Source organism: Homarus americanus, unplaced genomic scaffold, assembly GCF_018991925.1.
Source record: "Homarus americanus isolate GMGI-L3 unplaced genomic scaffold, GMGI_Hamer_2.0 scaffold13603, whole genome shotgun sequence".
Taxonomy (NCBI): Eukaryota; Metazoa; Arthropoda; class Malacostraca; order Decapoda; family Nephropidae; genus Homarus; species Homarus americanus.
Genome location: NW_024755719.1, coordinates 205,001 through 222,594, shown reverse-complemented (window position 1 = coordinate 222,594; position 17,594 = coordinate 205,001). Strand labels below are relative to the sequence as shown.

Here is a 17,594-nt window from a genome sequence, read left to right as displayed (position 1 = left end):
CACAGAGAAACGGTGGGCGCCGCGGGCAAGACGTGTGTTGCGAACCCACGGCCTTGCCGGCGGTATACAGGATGCCAAATCCACTGAACATTGTCCGTTAAAGTACCTGTAAAAGAGAGAGTGAAGCAACATTGCGTCAAATTCATCAGCAAGTGCTTTGTTGATTACAGTAAAGGGGTCTTTTTGACACCTAGATTGTATTCAACAGTATGTTTGTTAGACGCGATTTTGGCGAGGGCATCAACTGTCATGTTCTTTGAGGCCTATGTGAGAGGTGATCCACAACAGTTTGATCCTGACACCCCGGTCATCAAGGTACGCATATTTGTGTCTGGTTTCAGAGACAAGCGCGTGATAACTGGAGTTGAGGGTGTCAAGGGCAAGTCGTGAGGTTCGTCAGTGACAGTGGTTTCAATAAATTTAATAGCTGTGAGTATGACAACCAATTCAGTTAGTAGAGTGGATGCCCAGTTGTTAACTCGAACTCCTTTTTAAATTGTATTACCGTCAGGTTGAGTCACAACGATAGCACTTCCAGCCCTCCCACAGGCGGTGTTAAGAGATCCATCAGTGTATAGTAGATGGTCTGTGTGATATTATCATCATCAGTCTGTGGAGTGTGTATGTGTTCAAGAGCTCTCACTTTGGCAGTGTGTTGGAGATAAATACTTTGTATAATTAATAGTTAAGGCGGATATGTCGGTATTGTGTTATCGAAGGGAACTGTCCGCCAGGGTGGCAGGAAGCGCTGTTGTGTCTCAACTTTGTACAGATAATCTAATCCAAGCATCTTCATATGTGTAGCTGTAGTTTGGATCCATTTACATTCATCTGTCCCATGACTCATATCGTCTAGCAATTTTAAGGACGCAATGTTGTTAGGATCTCTACAGTATATACTCGTAGTCTAGGGACTGTTCTTTGTTTTAACAATTCTAATATTAGCACACTTCTAAGAGGTTTCAATCTGTCAGTACATTGGCAGGTTATCTGTTGTATGGCAGGTAAGGTACAAGGGACGGAAACACCAAGATATTTAAAAGAAGAAACATAGTCAATAGTGTTGTTACCTATCTTGAACTTGGCGGGGCCGCGTTTGCGGTTACCAGCTTGTTTGTTGAACACCTTAGTTTTCTCAGTGGAGACAATAAGACCGAGGTTCTCACAGGCTGCATGTACATGGTTCAGGGTGGTTTGCATTTCACGATGAGTTTTAGTATGTATAAGAATATCATCTGCATAGCTGATTGTGATATTGCTGGGGTTGTCTGGTATTAAATTTAAAAATGCATTCATAAGAACATTGAACAAAGTGGGGCTAAGTACTCCACCTTGAGGGGTGCCAAGTTGCATATCTTTAACTTCCTTTTTGGAACCCTGAAGCAGTACAGCATCCCTTCTGTTGGTTAGGTAACCATTTATCCAGTGTAGCTTGTGGCTAGTTCATATAAATAGGCAATAACAAATGCTGCTTTTAGGTCAAGAAATGTGGTGTATCTGTGCCTTTCATCACCATGCACAGTTAGGAATGTGGTGATGCAATTATGTACACCTTTACCATAGGTGAAGCCATTTATGTTAGGAGACATGTGTTCTCTGATTCTGTCTAAGAGTCTGCCAAGAACCATCCTCTCAAAGGTTTTACACAGGCAGCTGGTTAGTGATATGGGACGAAAAGCATCAGGCTGTCCTGGTTTCGGTATTGGTGCAACAATACTGCTGGTCCATGATGTGGGTAGTTGGCCCTCGGCATGACTCATATTGTACAATGCCAATAATGGATTACCCGGCACACGCCTTAGTAATCTAACGATGTTGTAGGTGACTCCGTCCTCTCCAGGGGAAGTAGACCTACCCCTGGCGAGGGCGGCGTCAAGCTCCCACTCAGTATATGGAACATCACACTCATCGTACTGTTTGCCCAGCATAAAGTTAATAAGATTACTTCTCTCTACAGACTTCGCATCAAGGAGTCCCCGAGTCCTAGCTGGTAACATGTCATAGCTAGACACATGAGCCCACTTTGTTATTAACTCATTCGACTTTTGCAGAGGGTTTGGATGGGAGACGTGTCTCCTGCTTTTACCTCTGTGTTTATGTCCCTCAAGTCTTTTTGAAGAGAATGTGTTGGTTCAGGCTGTTGAAATATGTTTCACAACCATTTTGTCTGATTTCGTTTACACGTTCCCTGGCGGTAGCAAAGGAGGATTGATATAATTTTACCATTTGAGGTGTTCTAACTTGCTTGTAACCCTTACTCACCCTCCTAACTATAGCCTTGAGTTTTTTTTCAGTTTGGAATCATTATAGTATTACTGTAGTCTGTTCCTATTATGCTGTCCACGTTTCCTCCTCTTTTTGGTAGAGGCATTGTGTGTGGGTGTGGGTGGGTATTGGCGGGGTTGTGTAAAGCACAAGCTTGTCTGTGACGCTGTAACATGACCTTATAGATCTACAGAGCAAACTTCTCCCATACGAAAGATTTACATTATGTTTGTTACGTTAATTTACTCGCTGAAGTGAATTACAATTTAATGTAATTTTTTTCATCTCTGATTCCACCAAAAAGTCTTCTTGTGTTTCTAAGTGAAGTTTTGTCTCTCTCGTTGTGTCTATGGAGTCTTCCCCTCTAGAACCCTAATTGTTTTTTTGTTTTTTTTTAAAGGGAAGATTTATATAAAACTTGGACACAATCTAGACTCACCCAACAGTGTTCCCATTAGAGTTTCAATTAATTCGTCTTATAAGTTTTTTGTAATAATATTTGTTTTGTTTTATTAGTTTATAATAGATATACATCAAACACTTTTGATGGAAATTATTCTTGTTTTTAGTAATATAAACATCATAGACAAATAATACTATAGTACTACGACCAAACAATTATACTTATTCAATAACGAGAAGAAAAAATAATCCTCCCTCACACACAATTTTTTAGCGATTCCGTCTAATTAGAATTGCACATTTACTTATAGCGACAAGTGTTCAGCTATACTTGATGAATCTAATCCTCTTTGAAATTTTAAAATCGCCCAAGACCTTTTGGAGTAGTTTCCTGTTTTCTGTGAAAAGGTTTATTTTGAGTTACATACCTTTGAAGATTTACAAGTTCTTGGCACCTGGTCCCCTCCGGCTTTTGTAGGTTATGAGTTGGTAGAGAGGAAGGGTGTCAAAAGGCGCCAGGTTTAGAACTCATCAGCATGACCCAGGTTCGTCCTCTGAACCATTTTTGGCCAGATTCTTGGATGGTGTCAGGCGTGAAGTATTTTGCTAACCAAGTGCCAAGAGGAAAGGTCTGGTGGTAACAAACATAAAGACAACAAATAAGATGCTTCATAGCCCCCAAACATGTGGCCCAGAAATACTTCGTGGAAACTGCGTAACTGGCGCCAGGAAACGAGAGAGGGACAAGTGACAAGAGAAAGAATATGAACATAAATTCAAGAAAACACGAAAACATCTAATATTTTATAACTCGAACTGAATTGTTATCACTGGTCATCAACTCGATGTAAACAGATACAGAAGCGCGAAGATGCATCGCAAGGTATCCATCTCTCCTCTGCAATAACTGGTTGGCTTCTTCCCGTAAGTGTCCTCTGTCGTATTTATAACACGAGAAACTATGTCCTGTAGGCCTGACGACCGATTAGGGTTCAGATCTAATACACCATACTGACCGATAGCCATACATATACAGGGAGGTAGTTTGGCCGACATACACTCCATGGCCTTCACCTGCATACATACCTTCACACTCCCTCCACATTACCTCCACGCCTTCCACATTACCTCCACGCCTTCCACATTACCTCCACGCCTTCCACATTACCTCCACGCCTTCCACATTACCTCCACGCCTTCCACATTACCTCCACGCCCTCTCCATTACCTCCACGCCTTCCACATTACCTCCACGCCTTCCACATTACCTCCACGCCTTCCACATTACCTCCACGCCCTCTCCATTACCTCCACGCCTTCCACATTACCTCCACGCCTTCCACATTACCTCCACGCCTTCCACATTACCTCCACGCCCTCTCAATTACCTCCACGCCTTCCACATTACCTCCACGCCCTCTCCATTACCTCCGCGCCTTCCACATTACCTCCACGCCTTCCACATTACCTCCACCTAGTCTCCATTATCTGGGTGAACTATGGATCCCCCCCAACACAACACAACCTGTCCATCTGTCAATGTTTTAGATTATAGATAAGCTTAAGCGTGATATAGCTGGAAAAGGACGCAGTAGTGTATAACTTTTGTGCGTCCAGCTGTTATCTTTTTCGCGTGATATGACTTGAACAGATGTAGAGTAAAGGAGCTTTGTCTTTCTTACTTGTAGAATCTCGTTATACTGAACCTCGTCAATTGTTTTTAAGTCAGGGTGGCAAAAAGGAACTCGGCTAATACAACGCTGTCTGTCTGCCTGTCTCTCTGTCTGTCATTGAAAAGAACGATGTATTGATTGTTTTAATTTTCTTCAAACGGATTTAATTGCCAAGATCTTCTGTTGGTTTAGGGACCGATGATCTTGTTCCCCTGAGACACAGCAGAGCAGACCTGAGCAAAGAGAATAATAGCCAACACCTCAACCAGACCACGATGTAACATCTGGGTTCCTGCTTCTGTTCTGATAGCATCTCGGCCAGTCTGGCATAGATACATCATGCACTTGGTCCCATCCTGTCTGAAGTTGTGCTCACTAGAGGAGTGAAGCTGCCTTGATCCACATTTTGGATGCTCTGTGCATTTGCTCTGTTCTTGTCATTCTCGTTCTTCCTATGTGCAGCCTCGAGAGACAAGTCACGGTAACATGCGACCAGAGGATCAAAGATTCTGATGTCATAAAAGGGTCGCTGTCCCCTCGTCCACAATCCTCGAGCACTGACATCCACTTGGGCTTCGTTGGTTGTGTTGGCAATCCAGTAGAGGAAGCGCTCACCGTCCAGTGGGAGGAGGGTCAGTTCCACAATGATGTTGCAGCATATTTCCTCCAGGATATGTGCTGTGAGGCCCCTTACTTTGTCGAGGCATATACATACAAAACCTCCCATCTTGCATACCGTGGTGTGGTTGATGTAGGATTTTCCACACATGCACTGGATGACCATGCCTTCCACTGGTCTACCATACCTGAGCACGGACATCTTTTGATTCTTGTTTATTAAGGCTGAAGTCCTTTGCTCTTTCCGGTATCATTGTTAGCCAGTTTCAGGCGCCAACCTCCCGCGCTACAGTTACTTCTCTCTTCAAGTACACTGGCAGTTGTTGCATCAGTTGTTGGAGTTTTTTGCTTTGGGTGTGCTGCCGTTCTGTCATAATGGAACGTTCAATTTTATGTAATTCCATGGTGTCTACATCACTAGCTGCATTTTGAGGTACTATGTGCTCAGTGAGGGCTGCCGGGAACTTGACAGACTTCTGATGTTCAGTGGCAGCAAGTTCCTCTGGGTTGGTAATTCTCACTCCTCCCAGTCTCGGTGGTGGTGCAAGGAATGACCTTACTCCCAGGGTTAGGTGAGTTTATTAGCTGAAATATAAATGCTTGCGTTTATCAAAGGAAAAAATATATAGAAATAAGAAATAATAATGAAGGATAGATAAGCTGCTGTGATATCAGTTGTGTTAAGAGAGATGTACCATAAACGACCAGCTGTGAGAGCCTTCAACCTAACCACAATCTTCATTTTAGGTTCCAATTTGTTTTGATTATTTTAATATTTTTGTTGTTGTTTTATCGATATTTTTTTTACCCTAGTCTCTTATTAAAAACAAAAATATAATTATACATGTCTAACCTAACCTAACCTAACCTAACTGTGATGACTTCCAGAATGCTACATGCAACTCGTGATGTCCAGGGAAGGTTGGTATGCGTGTTAAGAGGCGTTTTTCAAATGCATTTAAACACTTCGAACGACCATATATAGTCATCTTATATACAAAGACATCGGAAAACAATGTCCAGATTTTAATAAAGAATCATCTTAAATCAGAGTCATTTAACTTCGATGTTTGTGTCTGCATATTTCACTTACCACATCGTTTTTCCCTTCATATCCTAAGGTACGGGAATGAGTCTCCAAACTGACTTATCTTGACTGATTCATCTCACTTTGGAGGTCGATACTGCTTCATTGTGAGAAGGAGTGAACTTTTGACCCCGACTGAACCGTGTATTCTCTCCTACACGGGACAACAAACAGATTCATGACTCCTACATCCCACATCACTTCTCATGGGTCGAATTGTTTATCCATTTATCTTTAATTATTTTTTTTTTAGCCGATTATCTTTTTATATTATCACATCTAAGTACTGAGGCAATTATCATCGATATGTTAAGGCAGAGTTGGTGTGTGTGTGTGTGTGTGTGTGTGTGTGTGTGTGTGTGTGTGTGTGTGTGTGTGTGTGTGTGTGTGTGTGTGTGTGTGTGTGTGTGTGTGTGTGTGTGTGTGTGTGTGTGTGTGTGTGTGTAATAATAATAATAATGAACGGATTATTGGACAGCACAAAAACTAAAGGCTAAAAATACACACTGGACAAAAGGACAATAGAGTATTAGGCATGGGGTAGTGGAGTGTATAACAAAGGTTTTTAATACAAGGAGACGTTGAGCAAAATACAAGTTATCTCTGAGTCACGTGGTTGTTTGGCTGCCTCGCTGTTAACAGGGGTCTGATAGTTGTCACTGTGGTTGGGGAGATGTTGGTCCCAGGTCTGATGCAGCTGTGGTGTTGTACAGTTGGACGATTACAGGATGTTGTCAGCCTCCCTTATGCAGCTGTGGTGTTATACAGCTGGACGATCACAGGGTGTTGTTGACCTCCCTGATGCAGCTGTGGTGTTGTACAGCTGGACGATCACAGGGTGTTGTCGGCCTCCCTGATGCAGCTGTGGTGTTATACAGCTGGACGATCACAGGGTGTTGTTGACCTCCCTGATGCAGCTGTGGTGTTGTACAGCTGGACGATCACAGGGTGTTGTCGGCTTCAGTCCACGTGGTGTAGTCGTATAGTGGATCACACATGGTTGACGAGGGCCTCTCACACAGGGTCCAGGTGTTAATAGGTTGGGGTCCTTCCTCCTCTCATTTGGTCCTTTGCCTCACTGGTGTTTCCTCTGTCAACACTTGTTTCCATTTTTCGAGTTGAAATTGTCACTGTATATTAATCACGGTGAGTTAATCAACAATCAGAGTACCGGTTACTTGGTGGGGAAGGGGAGAGTTGAGGGAGGTGAGAAAGGGTCTGCTTACTATGGTAGTAGACTGGGTGCGTGTGTGCCAACTTACTCGTCGGTCGGGCGGTTGGTCTATTCTCTGAGACGAACTGTTGGGAGGAATTAATCACGTACAGTCTCTTGAGCGTACCTCAACATGTTTGTGTTCGTCAGATTATACTGTTCTCTGGCAGGTTATTTCACGAGTCCACCTCTTCAAAAGGCAGCTCTGACAGTTTTCCATGCTGATAGTTTTCATACTTTGAAGCTCTGACCTCTAGTAGGGCGATCATCAGATACTTCCCGATATGTAGGCTGACTAAACAATGCCCATTAAGGTGACTGTACTCCTTTCAGAATCATCTTTTGGTCCTCTGTATAGTGAGGTGTTTGAGCGCTGCCACCCATTTGGTCGCCCTCCGCTGGGCCTTCCCGATCAATCAGTAGTCTCTGGTGTATCTGAGAGCCATAACAGAGTCACAGGGCTTCAAGTGTGTTAGTACAGTACCTCTCAGAAGTCTTCCTAAAGGCTCTCTACTGTACGTGTAGGATCGTCGTATAAATTAACAAAATTCGTCTTCTGCTCACAATGATCCGAGGAATCATTTCGTTATCATAGCACTCGGATCTTTAGGAATTGTCTCCTTTATGCTGGGACATGTACTACACTTCCTTACAGTTATAATGGCCACTTTTATTTCTCATTAATGAATCTTGGCCTCCATATACACGACTTACTAAAAGCTGAGAGAGAATATTCTGTAAATGTTCTCACAATATGCTGATTTTAAAGTATCCCTGAACTAGACAAACAATATCGGTCTCAGCACATTACACAGAGGCACGCCACTTAACATATGATGACTTTATACCGTTGTTCACCATGAATGCCTTGCTACGTGTGTGTGTGTGTGTGTGTGTGTGTGTGTGTGTGTGTGTGTGTGTGTGTGTTCTTAGTGACACTGTTTATATATTGTGTGAGAAACCCCATGTGACACTGTTTATATACTGTGTGAGGAAACCTATGTGACACTGTATATATACTGTGTGAGATTTATATGTAAGTTTCACATCCCACAAATCCTAATACAGACTCATTGAAAAGGGTAAGTAAATATCCATTATACATATATACACGTCTCTACATATATACATACATCTAATTATATATATACATACATATATAATTATAAATACATAAATGATACAGATTATTTAGTGTTAAAATTAATGATAAAATTAGATAAATTAGTTAGCTTTCTATTCTGTAATCTATTGGTTTCAGATAATTTTCAGTAAACTATAAAATCTATCACATACGGTATACCTATGTTTATAAATCAGTTATAAACATTCTATCACACCCTGTAAAATATACTACTGTCTATATGAATTATATATAATGTGAGATGGATTTTTTTTATTACGTAAGATGAGAAGAGTTATAAAAAAATACACGTTAATCTCTCTCTCTCTCTCTCTCTCTCTCTCTCTCTCTCTCTCTCTCTCCACATACACACAACTTTCACTCCTACCAGATCAAGAAAACAAAACTTTCTACTCCACTTTTCTACACTAACTTACAATAGATTTCAATTTCCCCCGTTTCCATCTCATTCCCTCTCTCTTGCAGCGCTGATGAGGGTTTCGACGGCACCTATCAGACCAAGGTGGTGGTCTCATCCAACGGGAACTGCCTCTACATCCCACCAGGAATATTTAAATCGACTTGTAAAATAGATATTACCTGGTTCCCCTTCGATGATCAGCGGTGCAAGATGAAGTTTGGGTCCTGGACGTACTCAGGATGGCAGGTATGGGGAAGGGAAGGTGTGTGTGGGTGTGTGTGTGTGGGTGTGTGTGGGTGTGTGTGTTTGGGTGTGTGTGAAGGGGAGTAAGAGAGAGAGAGGGGGTGGGTGGGGTGAGAGAGAGGGGGGAGGGGAGATAAATAACTATGTTTTAGTAATTAATCCCCTTAGGTGTATATAGATATGAATTGTATTTCAAGTTGTCTCATTTTAGTCATTTAGAAAATCCACTACAGGTAGAGAGACAATTACAGTAAACACAGGTACAGGTACAAACACAGGTACAGGTATAAACACAGATACAGGTATAAACACAGGTACAGGTACAAACACAGGTACAGGTATAAACACAGGTACAGGTATAAACACAGGTACAGGTACAAACACAGGTACAGGTACAAACACAGGTACAGGTACAAACACAGGTACAGGTACAAACACAGGTACAGGTACAAACACAGGTACAGGTACAAACACAGGTACAGGTACAAACACAGGTACAGGTACAAACACAGGTACTGGTACAAACACAGGTACAGGTACAAACACAGGTACAGGTACAAACACAGGTACAGGTACAAACACAGGTACAGGTACAGGTACAGGTACAGACACAGGTACAGACACAGGTACAGGTACAGACACAGGTACAGACACAGGTACAGACACAGGTACAGGTACAGGTACACACACAGGTACAGGTACAAACACAGGTAGAAGCACAAAGGAAATACTAAACCCAAGAAAATGTACTAACCCATGTACACTACACCCATGTACACCTCACCCATCACGCCCATGTACCACTACACCCATGTACACCTCACCCATTACACCCATGTACACTACACCCATGTCACCTCACCCATGTACACCTCACCTATGTACACTACACCCATGTACACTACACCCATGTACACCCCACCCATGCACACTGCACCCATGAACACTACATCCCATGTACACTACACACATGTACACCTCACCTGTGTACACCCCACCCATGTGCACTACACCCATGTACACCCCACACATGTACACCTCACACATGTACACCCCACCCATGTACACCTCACCTATGTATACCACAATCTATGTACACCCCACACATATACACCTAACCTATGTACACCTCACCTATGCACTACACCCATGTACACATGTGCACTACACTATGTACACTACACACTTTTAATAAGAATAATCACCCAAATTCATGGCACAAATAAGATGTACTTAAATTACAATGTGCTCACATTACCATATCATGTACAGTCTCGCACTTATACTTAGTTAGAGGTCAAGTTTTCATATATTTTCTGTATTTTGACTTTTGTCCTGAAATTCTTATATGATTTTTTTAAATATATAATCGTACATATTCTGAATCTATACTAATTATACATAGACAGATAGAAGATTAAATAGAAGGAAAAACTAATAATTCCCCTCTGTATCACGTTATCTTCACCTGAGTTAGATAATTTAACTAATGAGATATAAATAAGTTTTACCTGTGTGAAGTAATACAGTAAGTGTCAGGTAGATACTACATATGTGTCACCTACAATTATATGTGTCCGAGATATGTTAAATAATTGTGTTATAATAATTGAGTTATTTTATTAATGATAAACAGGTTCTAGAGGTAATTAGTATGATAAATTATGTTGTTTTTTTATGATTAAATAAATGATAATATTAAATTTTGCATTGAAATTCGCTCTCTCTCTCTCTCTTAAGATTTATCATCAAAAAACATTCAGATATAATTAAGTTAGAGAAATAAGCCTTGTGTATAATGCTAAAATTATTATTATTATTATTATTATTATTATTATTATTATTATTATTATTATTATTATTATAGATGATAAAAATATCAACAGTATTTATTTAATATTTTCCGAAATGATTCTTCAAGATTTATAAGTATGCAAGTTTACCTCAGTAAGACCTCACTAACACCTGTGTAACGCCTCACTAACACCTGTCTAACGCCTCACTAACACCTGTCTAACGCCTCACTAACACCTGTCTAACACCTCACTAACTCCTGCCTAATACCTCACTAACACCTGCTTAACACCTCACTAACACCTGCCTAATACCTCACTAACACCTGCTTAATACCTCACTAACACCTGCTCAACACCTAACTAACACCTGCCTAATACCTCACTAACACCTGCCTAATACCTCACTAACACCTGCTTAACACCTCACTAACACCTGCTCAACACCTAACTAACACATGCCTAATACCTCACTAACACTGCCTAACACCTCACCTAACACCTGTCTAACACCCTCACTAACTCCTGCCTAACACCTCACTAACACCCTGCCTAATACCTCACTAACACCTGTAGCTTACCTCACTAACACCTGCTCAACACCCCTAACTAACACCTGCCTAACACCTGCCTAATACTGCTCCACTAACACCTCACTAACACCTCACAAACACCTGCCTAACACCCACCTAACACCTCACTAACACCTGCCTAACACCCACCTAACACCCACCTAACACCTCACTAACACCTCACTAACACCTCAAAAACACCTCACTAACACCCACCTAACACCCCACTAACACCTCACTAACACCCACCTAACACCTGCCTAACACCTGCTCCTCTTTCAGCTCGATCTCCAGCTACAGTCTGAGGACGGTGGCGACCTCAGCGATTTCATCAAGAACGGGGAATGGGACCTTATTGGTAAGTTACTGATCTAGTGGGCGTGGCTGTGGGCGTGGATGTAGACGTGGATGTGGGTGTGGGCGTGGGTGTGGACGTGGTTGCGGACGTGGTTGTGGGCGTGGCTGTGGACGTGGTCGTGAGCGTGGCTGTGGGCGTGGCTGTGGGTGTAGCTGTGGGCGTGGCTGTTGATATAGCTGTGGGTATAGCTGTGGGTATAGCTGTGGGTGTAGCTGTGGACGTGTGGATAATGGTTGTATTTGCCAGTATGTTTATGGATGACTGTGGGTGATGGTTGTGGGCGGAATTGTTGTGGGATAATGCAGGTATGGGCGTGGCTGTGGATATCAGTGTGGGTGCAAGTGCTTGTTGTCTGAAGAGGATCTGGGGGAATGTATGTACGTGTGTAAATGAGATTATGATAACGTTGGGTGGAAGGTAGGAAGGAAAGAAAGAAGGAATGAAGGAAAGAAAGAAGGAATGAAAGAAGGAATGAAGGAAAGAAAGAAGGAATGAAAGAAGGAATGAAGGAAGGATACAAGGAAGGAAAGAAAGAAGGAATGAAAGAAGGAATGAAGGAAAGAAAGAAGGAATGAAGGAAAGAAAGAAGGAATGAAGGAAAGAAGGAAGGAAGGAATGAAGGATATAAAGAAGGAATGAAGGAAGGATACAAGGAAGGAATGAATGAAGGAAAGAAAGAATGAATGAAGGATACAAGGAAAGGGAGGGTAAAAATTTATATAAGATACATCCATCAATCTCTTATTTATGTCAGCACAGATATAGTGAGATGATTATTTCCAACCAAATATGACTTAACTGCAACATTGAAACACAAAAAAACTCTTCCCCTCCCTACCACACCACACATGGTAAGACTTATTATAGCCTCCCTCGTATGTGTATGAACGACACACCTGGCCAAACCTGACCTCTGACCCCGAGAACGTTTAAAGGTATAGTTTCTGAACCTTGTTTATTATGTAAAGGTTAAGTAAATCATTCCTTAGATTTAACCTCGAGTGTGTGTATGTGTGTGTGTGTGCCTTTGATATACGGACGCTAGGAGTGAATACGGAACAGATATTGGAAGGAGAATGATGGAGAAAGGAGATGATGGAAGGAGATGGAAGAGAAAAGTAAAGGGTGTTTTTAATGAAAGAGAAACAGTGATCAGATGAGATAAACAGATAGAAAGAGAGAAATGAAGAAAGACAAATGCGGATAATGTTGGAGGAGGAGAAAGATATGATAAATGTGACTTACAGGGAAAGAAAGAGAGAGAGAGAAAGGCAGATTGAAGAGCAAGTTCTTCACCCCGCTTTACCAAGATAAACGGGTGTTGAGTCCTGGATAAGGTGACAAGACTGCTGCTGTCCTCCTCCTTAGCCAACACCTTGCTCCTCTTATTGGTGAATTAAAGAAGTGAAGAAAACGAGTGATAATTAACATGAAAATGAAAAAAAAGACGAAGAAAAATGCAAAATCGTGATAACTAGTGAGATAATGATGTAGTGAGAGTGAAGAAATAGTTATAATCTTTACTCAGGAGTTATCTTACGCCTTACACAAGTGAGACACACACACTCACACACACTCCACGCACACTCCACACACACACACACACACACACTCCACACACACACACACACTCACACTCACACTCCACACACACTCACACACACTCTACACACACACACACACACACACACACACACACACACACTCTCTAGATAATCAATGAACAAAATCAAGTCATTTGGCTGCGTTAACTTACATTGAAGAAATAAAATCTCCCTCTCATTCGAAAATAATCCGTCAGTCAGGTAATTAAAGACGGGCATTCTGGGCTGATGAACCCACCCCCCCCACCCCCCCTCCACATGCAAGAACAAGAAACAGTAGAAATTAATAAGACAAAATAACATGAAAGAAGAAGAATGAAGTGAGTTATGGATAATGGAAGAAGGAAGAAATGAATGAAAATAAAATGGAAAAGAGGAAGTACAAAAATGAAGACTTGAGGTAACAAGAAACACGATAAAGACGAAAGAGACAAAAGACGAGAACCTCAACAACAAGGATGACAAATGAAGGAAGAATAAAATGAGAAGATGAAAGAGAAGAAGCAACATTGGTGGGGGGTGAGTGTGGGTCGAGAAACGGAGAAGACGAAGAGATAATAGAGAAGGAAGGAAGAAAATCAAGAGAAAGCGAGAGATAAGGAGAGAGAAAGTGGAAGCATATCACTACCTTCTAACTCAACCTAACATGAAGTTAAATTATACGGTGGTGATATGTGATCCATTCAGCCACACCGTTAGAAAACACGAGTAATTTTTCACACCGTAGCCTTAACTGGTTCTACTTATCCACATTAGATTTTCACACGGTAACCTCATTAACTGATCCACTTATCCACACATCGAGTATAGTACTAAAATAAAAATGTAAATAATAATAGAATTTAAGTCAAAAGTTGCCATTGATTCTTGTGTCAGTGTTTGCCAGGTTAATGCGACGTTCAGATATTTCCCGTCAGTTACGTGTTGGTCTAAGAGTTTACTGGTACTGTTGGAGGGATGTATATCTCTTGGTAGACTTGAGAAAAAGGTATATTTCTACTTCTGTTTCAGGAAATATCTCTCATATCGTCAAGAGTTAGAGATTAAAGGAAGTTTGGTTTAATGTTCCTGAATGATGTTGCGTGAGTGTGAGGCTGGGAGGAACAGTGGAGACATAACCTTTTAACCTGTTGACGTGTTGTTCCCTCCTCTTTGTCTGTCTAAAATCTTTAAATAATAAATGATGCTTTTAAATTTAGTTTATTTCCTGTTATACTAAACATGATCTAAGTTGATTAAATATTTTTTCACTACTCTTGGGAGCTAAAGAATGCCAAATCAAATTATTTTCTCTGTTATTGGACTGTCACTGTATGTTGTCATGGTAGCCTAAAGTATTCATTAAGGATTTACTTACACAATGATATATTTGATTTGGCAGATGACGAAATACTGTGAAACCTGGGTAGTTAAGTAAAGCATATAGACACTCCCTGCTGCTGTAACTTAAGTCTTTATAAAGTAATATATATATATATATATATATATATATATATATATATATATATATATATATATATATATATATATATATATATATATATATATATATATATATATATATATATATATACTCAATGTTATCCACCGTAGTTGTACGGGACAAGAGTCACCACGGGCTGGAAAGAAGGAATAACACTTGTACTGTCTAAGTTTGTCACCAGTGGAGGTGAACAAGAGGTGGTGGGTGGGTGACCACCAGCGGCCTCCCTCATGTACCCAGGTTCCACGGTTGTCATACTTAGGAAATAATATCATACTTTTACCACTTACCTTTTATGTTCTAGGTTGCCCTGGGAAAAGAAACGCCATTTACTACAAATGTTGCCCCGAACCGTATGTAGACGTTACATTCGAAATTGTCATACGGAGGCGCACACTATATTATTTCTGCAACCTTATTCTGCCTTGTGTGCTGATAGCGTCAATGGCTGTGCTGGGGTTCACGCTGCCCCCAGACTGTGGCGAGAAGCTCTCCCTAGGTAACCATTTCCTTTAATACATTGGGACAATCATTCCTTTCACTGTTATGATTAGACCTTGTAACTCTCTCTCTTATGAGTTCTATAGTCCTTGTTTATCATTATTATTATTATTGTTATTATTATTATTATTATTGTTATTATCATTATTATTGAGTACCATTATTATTATTATCATTATTGTTATTATTATTATGGTTTATATTCGTTTTATATCCATTTTTTACTCTCTTGTAAACGTAATTAGTATTTGATATTATAGTGTTAGTTTGGTAATGACGGGATTTTGACTGATTGTCCGTGATTACCGATGGTTTTGATTCAGCAGTTTGCCCATTAACGGGGGGCAGGTAACACCGATTTCTCACGCCAACTGCGCCGGAAGAGACACTAATTTAAGGACCTCCTGAGGTGGTGAACTTCTTGAACTAGGAGCCGGAAGGGGAACAACCAACCATTAGAGTCCCGGCTCCTGGTAGCTTCACAAACCAACAACCAAATCCCATCTCCCACCCAACCCAAAATACTCTTATTTCTTATCCGTTGTTCCACCAATTTCTGCTTTTCCTATTCCTTCGCCGGCTACAATTGTTTATTTTTCAATATTTATAAATATATTTTTTTTTTTTTACTCTTGTCACGATTGAGAAGCCATAAGAGGCAAAGAAGAAGAAGAAAAGAATCCAAGAGATGATGTGTGAGAGCCGATGGGTGCGGAAACACTCAGACTATTATTCCTCTCACTTGATCAAAACAAAAGTCCCAGTGGCCGTCCAGCGAGCTATGACGAGACGCTCTCCTCCAGTCTCCTCCCCTCAGGCTCCTCTCACTCCTTTTTTTACACTAATTAACGTTATTTTACAGAGGTTCCTGGTGAGCGAAACGAACTGACGTACCAATGCTGCCCAGAGCCCTATGTGGACATTACCTTCTACATCAAGATTCGGCGTCGCACTATCTATTACTTATACAATCTGGTTCTGCCCTGTATCATGATAAGCAGTATGACTTTGCTTGGATTCTCACTTCCCCCTGACACTGGCGAAAAACTTACCCTAGGTATGGCCTTTACTACGGCCTCCTCCCTCTATTGCTCTGCCTCTACACTCGCCTTTACCCACCCACCACAGCGCTCACACAAGTAAACGTGAAGCCACTGTCTCACAGAGGGCTCACCCCTAAAACATACTCGACCACAACATAAAAGATATATACCTGAGAGTAATCCTTATCTTAGATCTAAAGGATGAAACTATATATAAACTATATATATAAAAAAATAAGTCTTGCAATTATTACTCAGTTGATTGGAAGGTTCAAACACTCCATTCAGTATATATGAAAAAACTCTCTCATAGAAATCGAGAACGCTTGTATTGAAAGATTTAGTGAAGATTATGTTATGTTGTGTTAGTTAGATACAGTAAGATCCGCTTCTGTACAATAATGAAACGAAGATCACAACACACAGACAACACACTACTGGCTATCTTATGTTACGGTGAAATATTGTATATCTATTTCTATATTATATGTAATGACATTTAACAACTGCTTATAGTGTCTAGGATTCAAAGAACAATTTTTTCCCCTCATTGTTGAACTATAGAGAGAAAGTCAACTACAGTATCTTGTGTTGGTAAGAGGAAGCTGGATCGATTTCTATGCCTCCCCGCCCTCTGAGAGACAGTTAATGAGTTTTATCTTCTATTAATTCGTCATATATTGTGTTGGTCATGATGTCACTCTAAGACCTGAACATTGTATAAGTCAGACATTGTTGCTAAATCATTTACTCAGATAATTAAGAATTTTTAGATTAGCATTTTACTGGAACTTGCCAAAAAAAAATGACAGTAATTTCATATAACATTTGTAGACTAGATATGGGGCCTTTGAAAAATAAATATATTTTCATTAACAATAAACAAAACCAAAAGATCACTAACTATGATCCTGCTAAAAGAGAAAAAGGCTACTAAATTTATCTAAAAAAATCAAAGATCATTTTACACATACTTAAATTCTGCCCCTAATCCAATATCTAAATTAAATTTCTCTTTTTAAGTAAAACAACTGGCTAAAAATCTCACCCATTTCCTGTCAGCGCATTTTTGTACACCTCGCCGACGCTGAAGACCAAATCCTCAGTGTGGGTCGACCTCCTCCTCCTCCCTATCGGCCACCAGCAAACACACCGCCTCTCACGACGTCTTGATATTCAAGTTAATATTTTTCTG

General features: G+C 40.7%; 1 protein-coding gene across 19 annotated transcripts in view; it reads left to right on the top strand.

Annotated features, from left to right (window-relative positions):
- Window positions 1-17,594, top strand: part of LOC121856643 (neuronal acetylcholine receptor subunit alpha-7-like) — a 128,069-nt gene that overhangs the window by 37,442 nt on the left and 73,033 nt on the right. For 18 of the 19 annotated variants that reach the window (XM_042352302.1, XM_042352300.1, XM_042352299.1 and 15 more), the window contains 3 exons: window positions 8,868-9,048; window positions 11,693-11,768; window positions 15,160-15,354. In XM_042352302.1, coding sequence (XP_042208236.1) covers window positions 8,868-9,048; window positions 11,693-11,768; window positions 15,160-15,354 — 452 coding nt within the window. Of the gene's footprint in view, window positions 1-8,867; window positions 9,049-11,692; window positions 11,769-15,159; window positions 15,355-16,218; window positions 16,414-17,594 lie in introns of all 19 variants that reach the window. The other variant, XM_042352297.1, reaches the window with a different exon arrangement.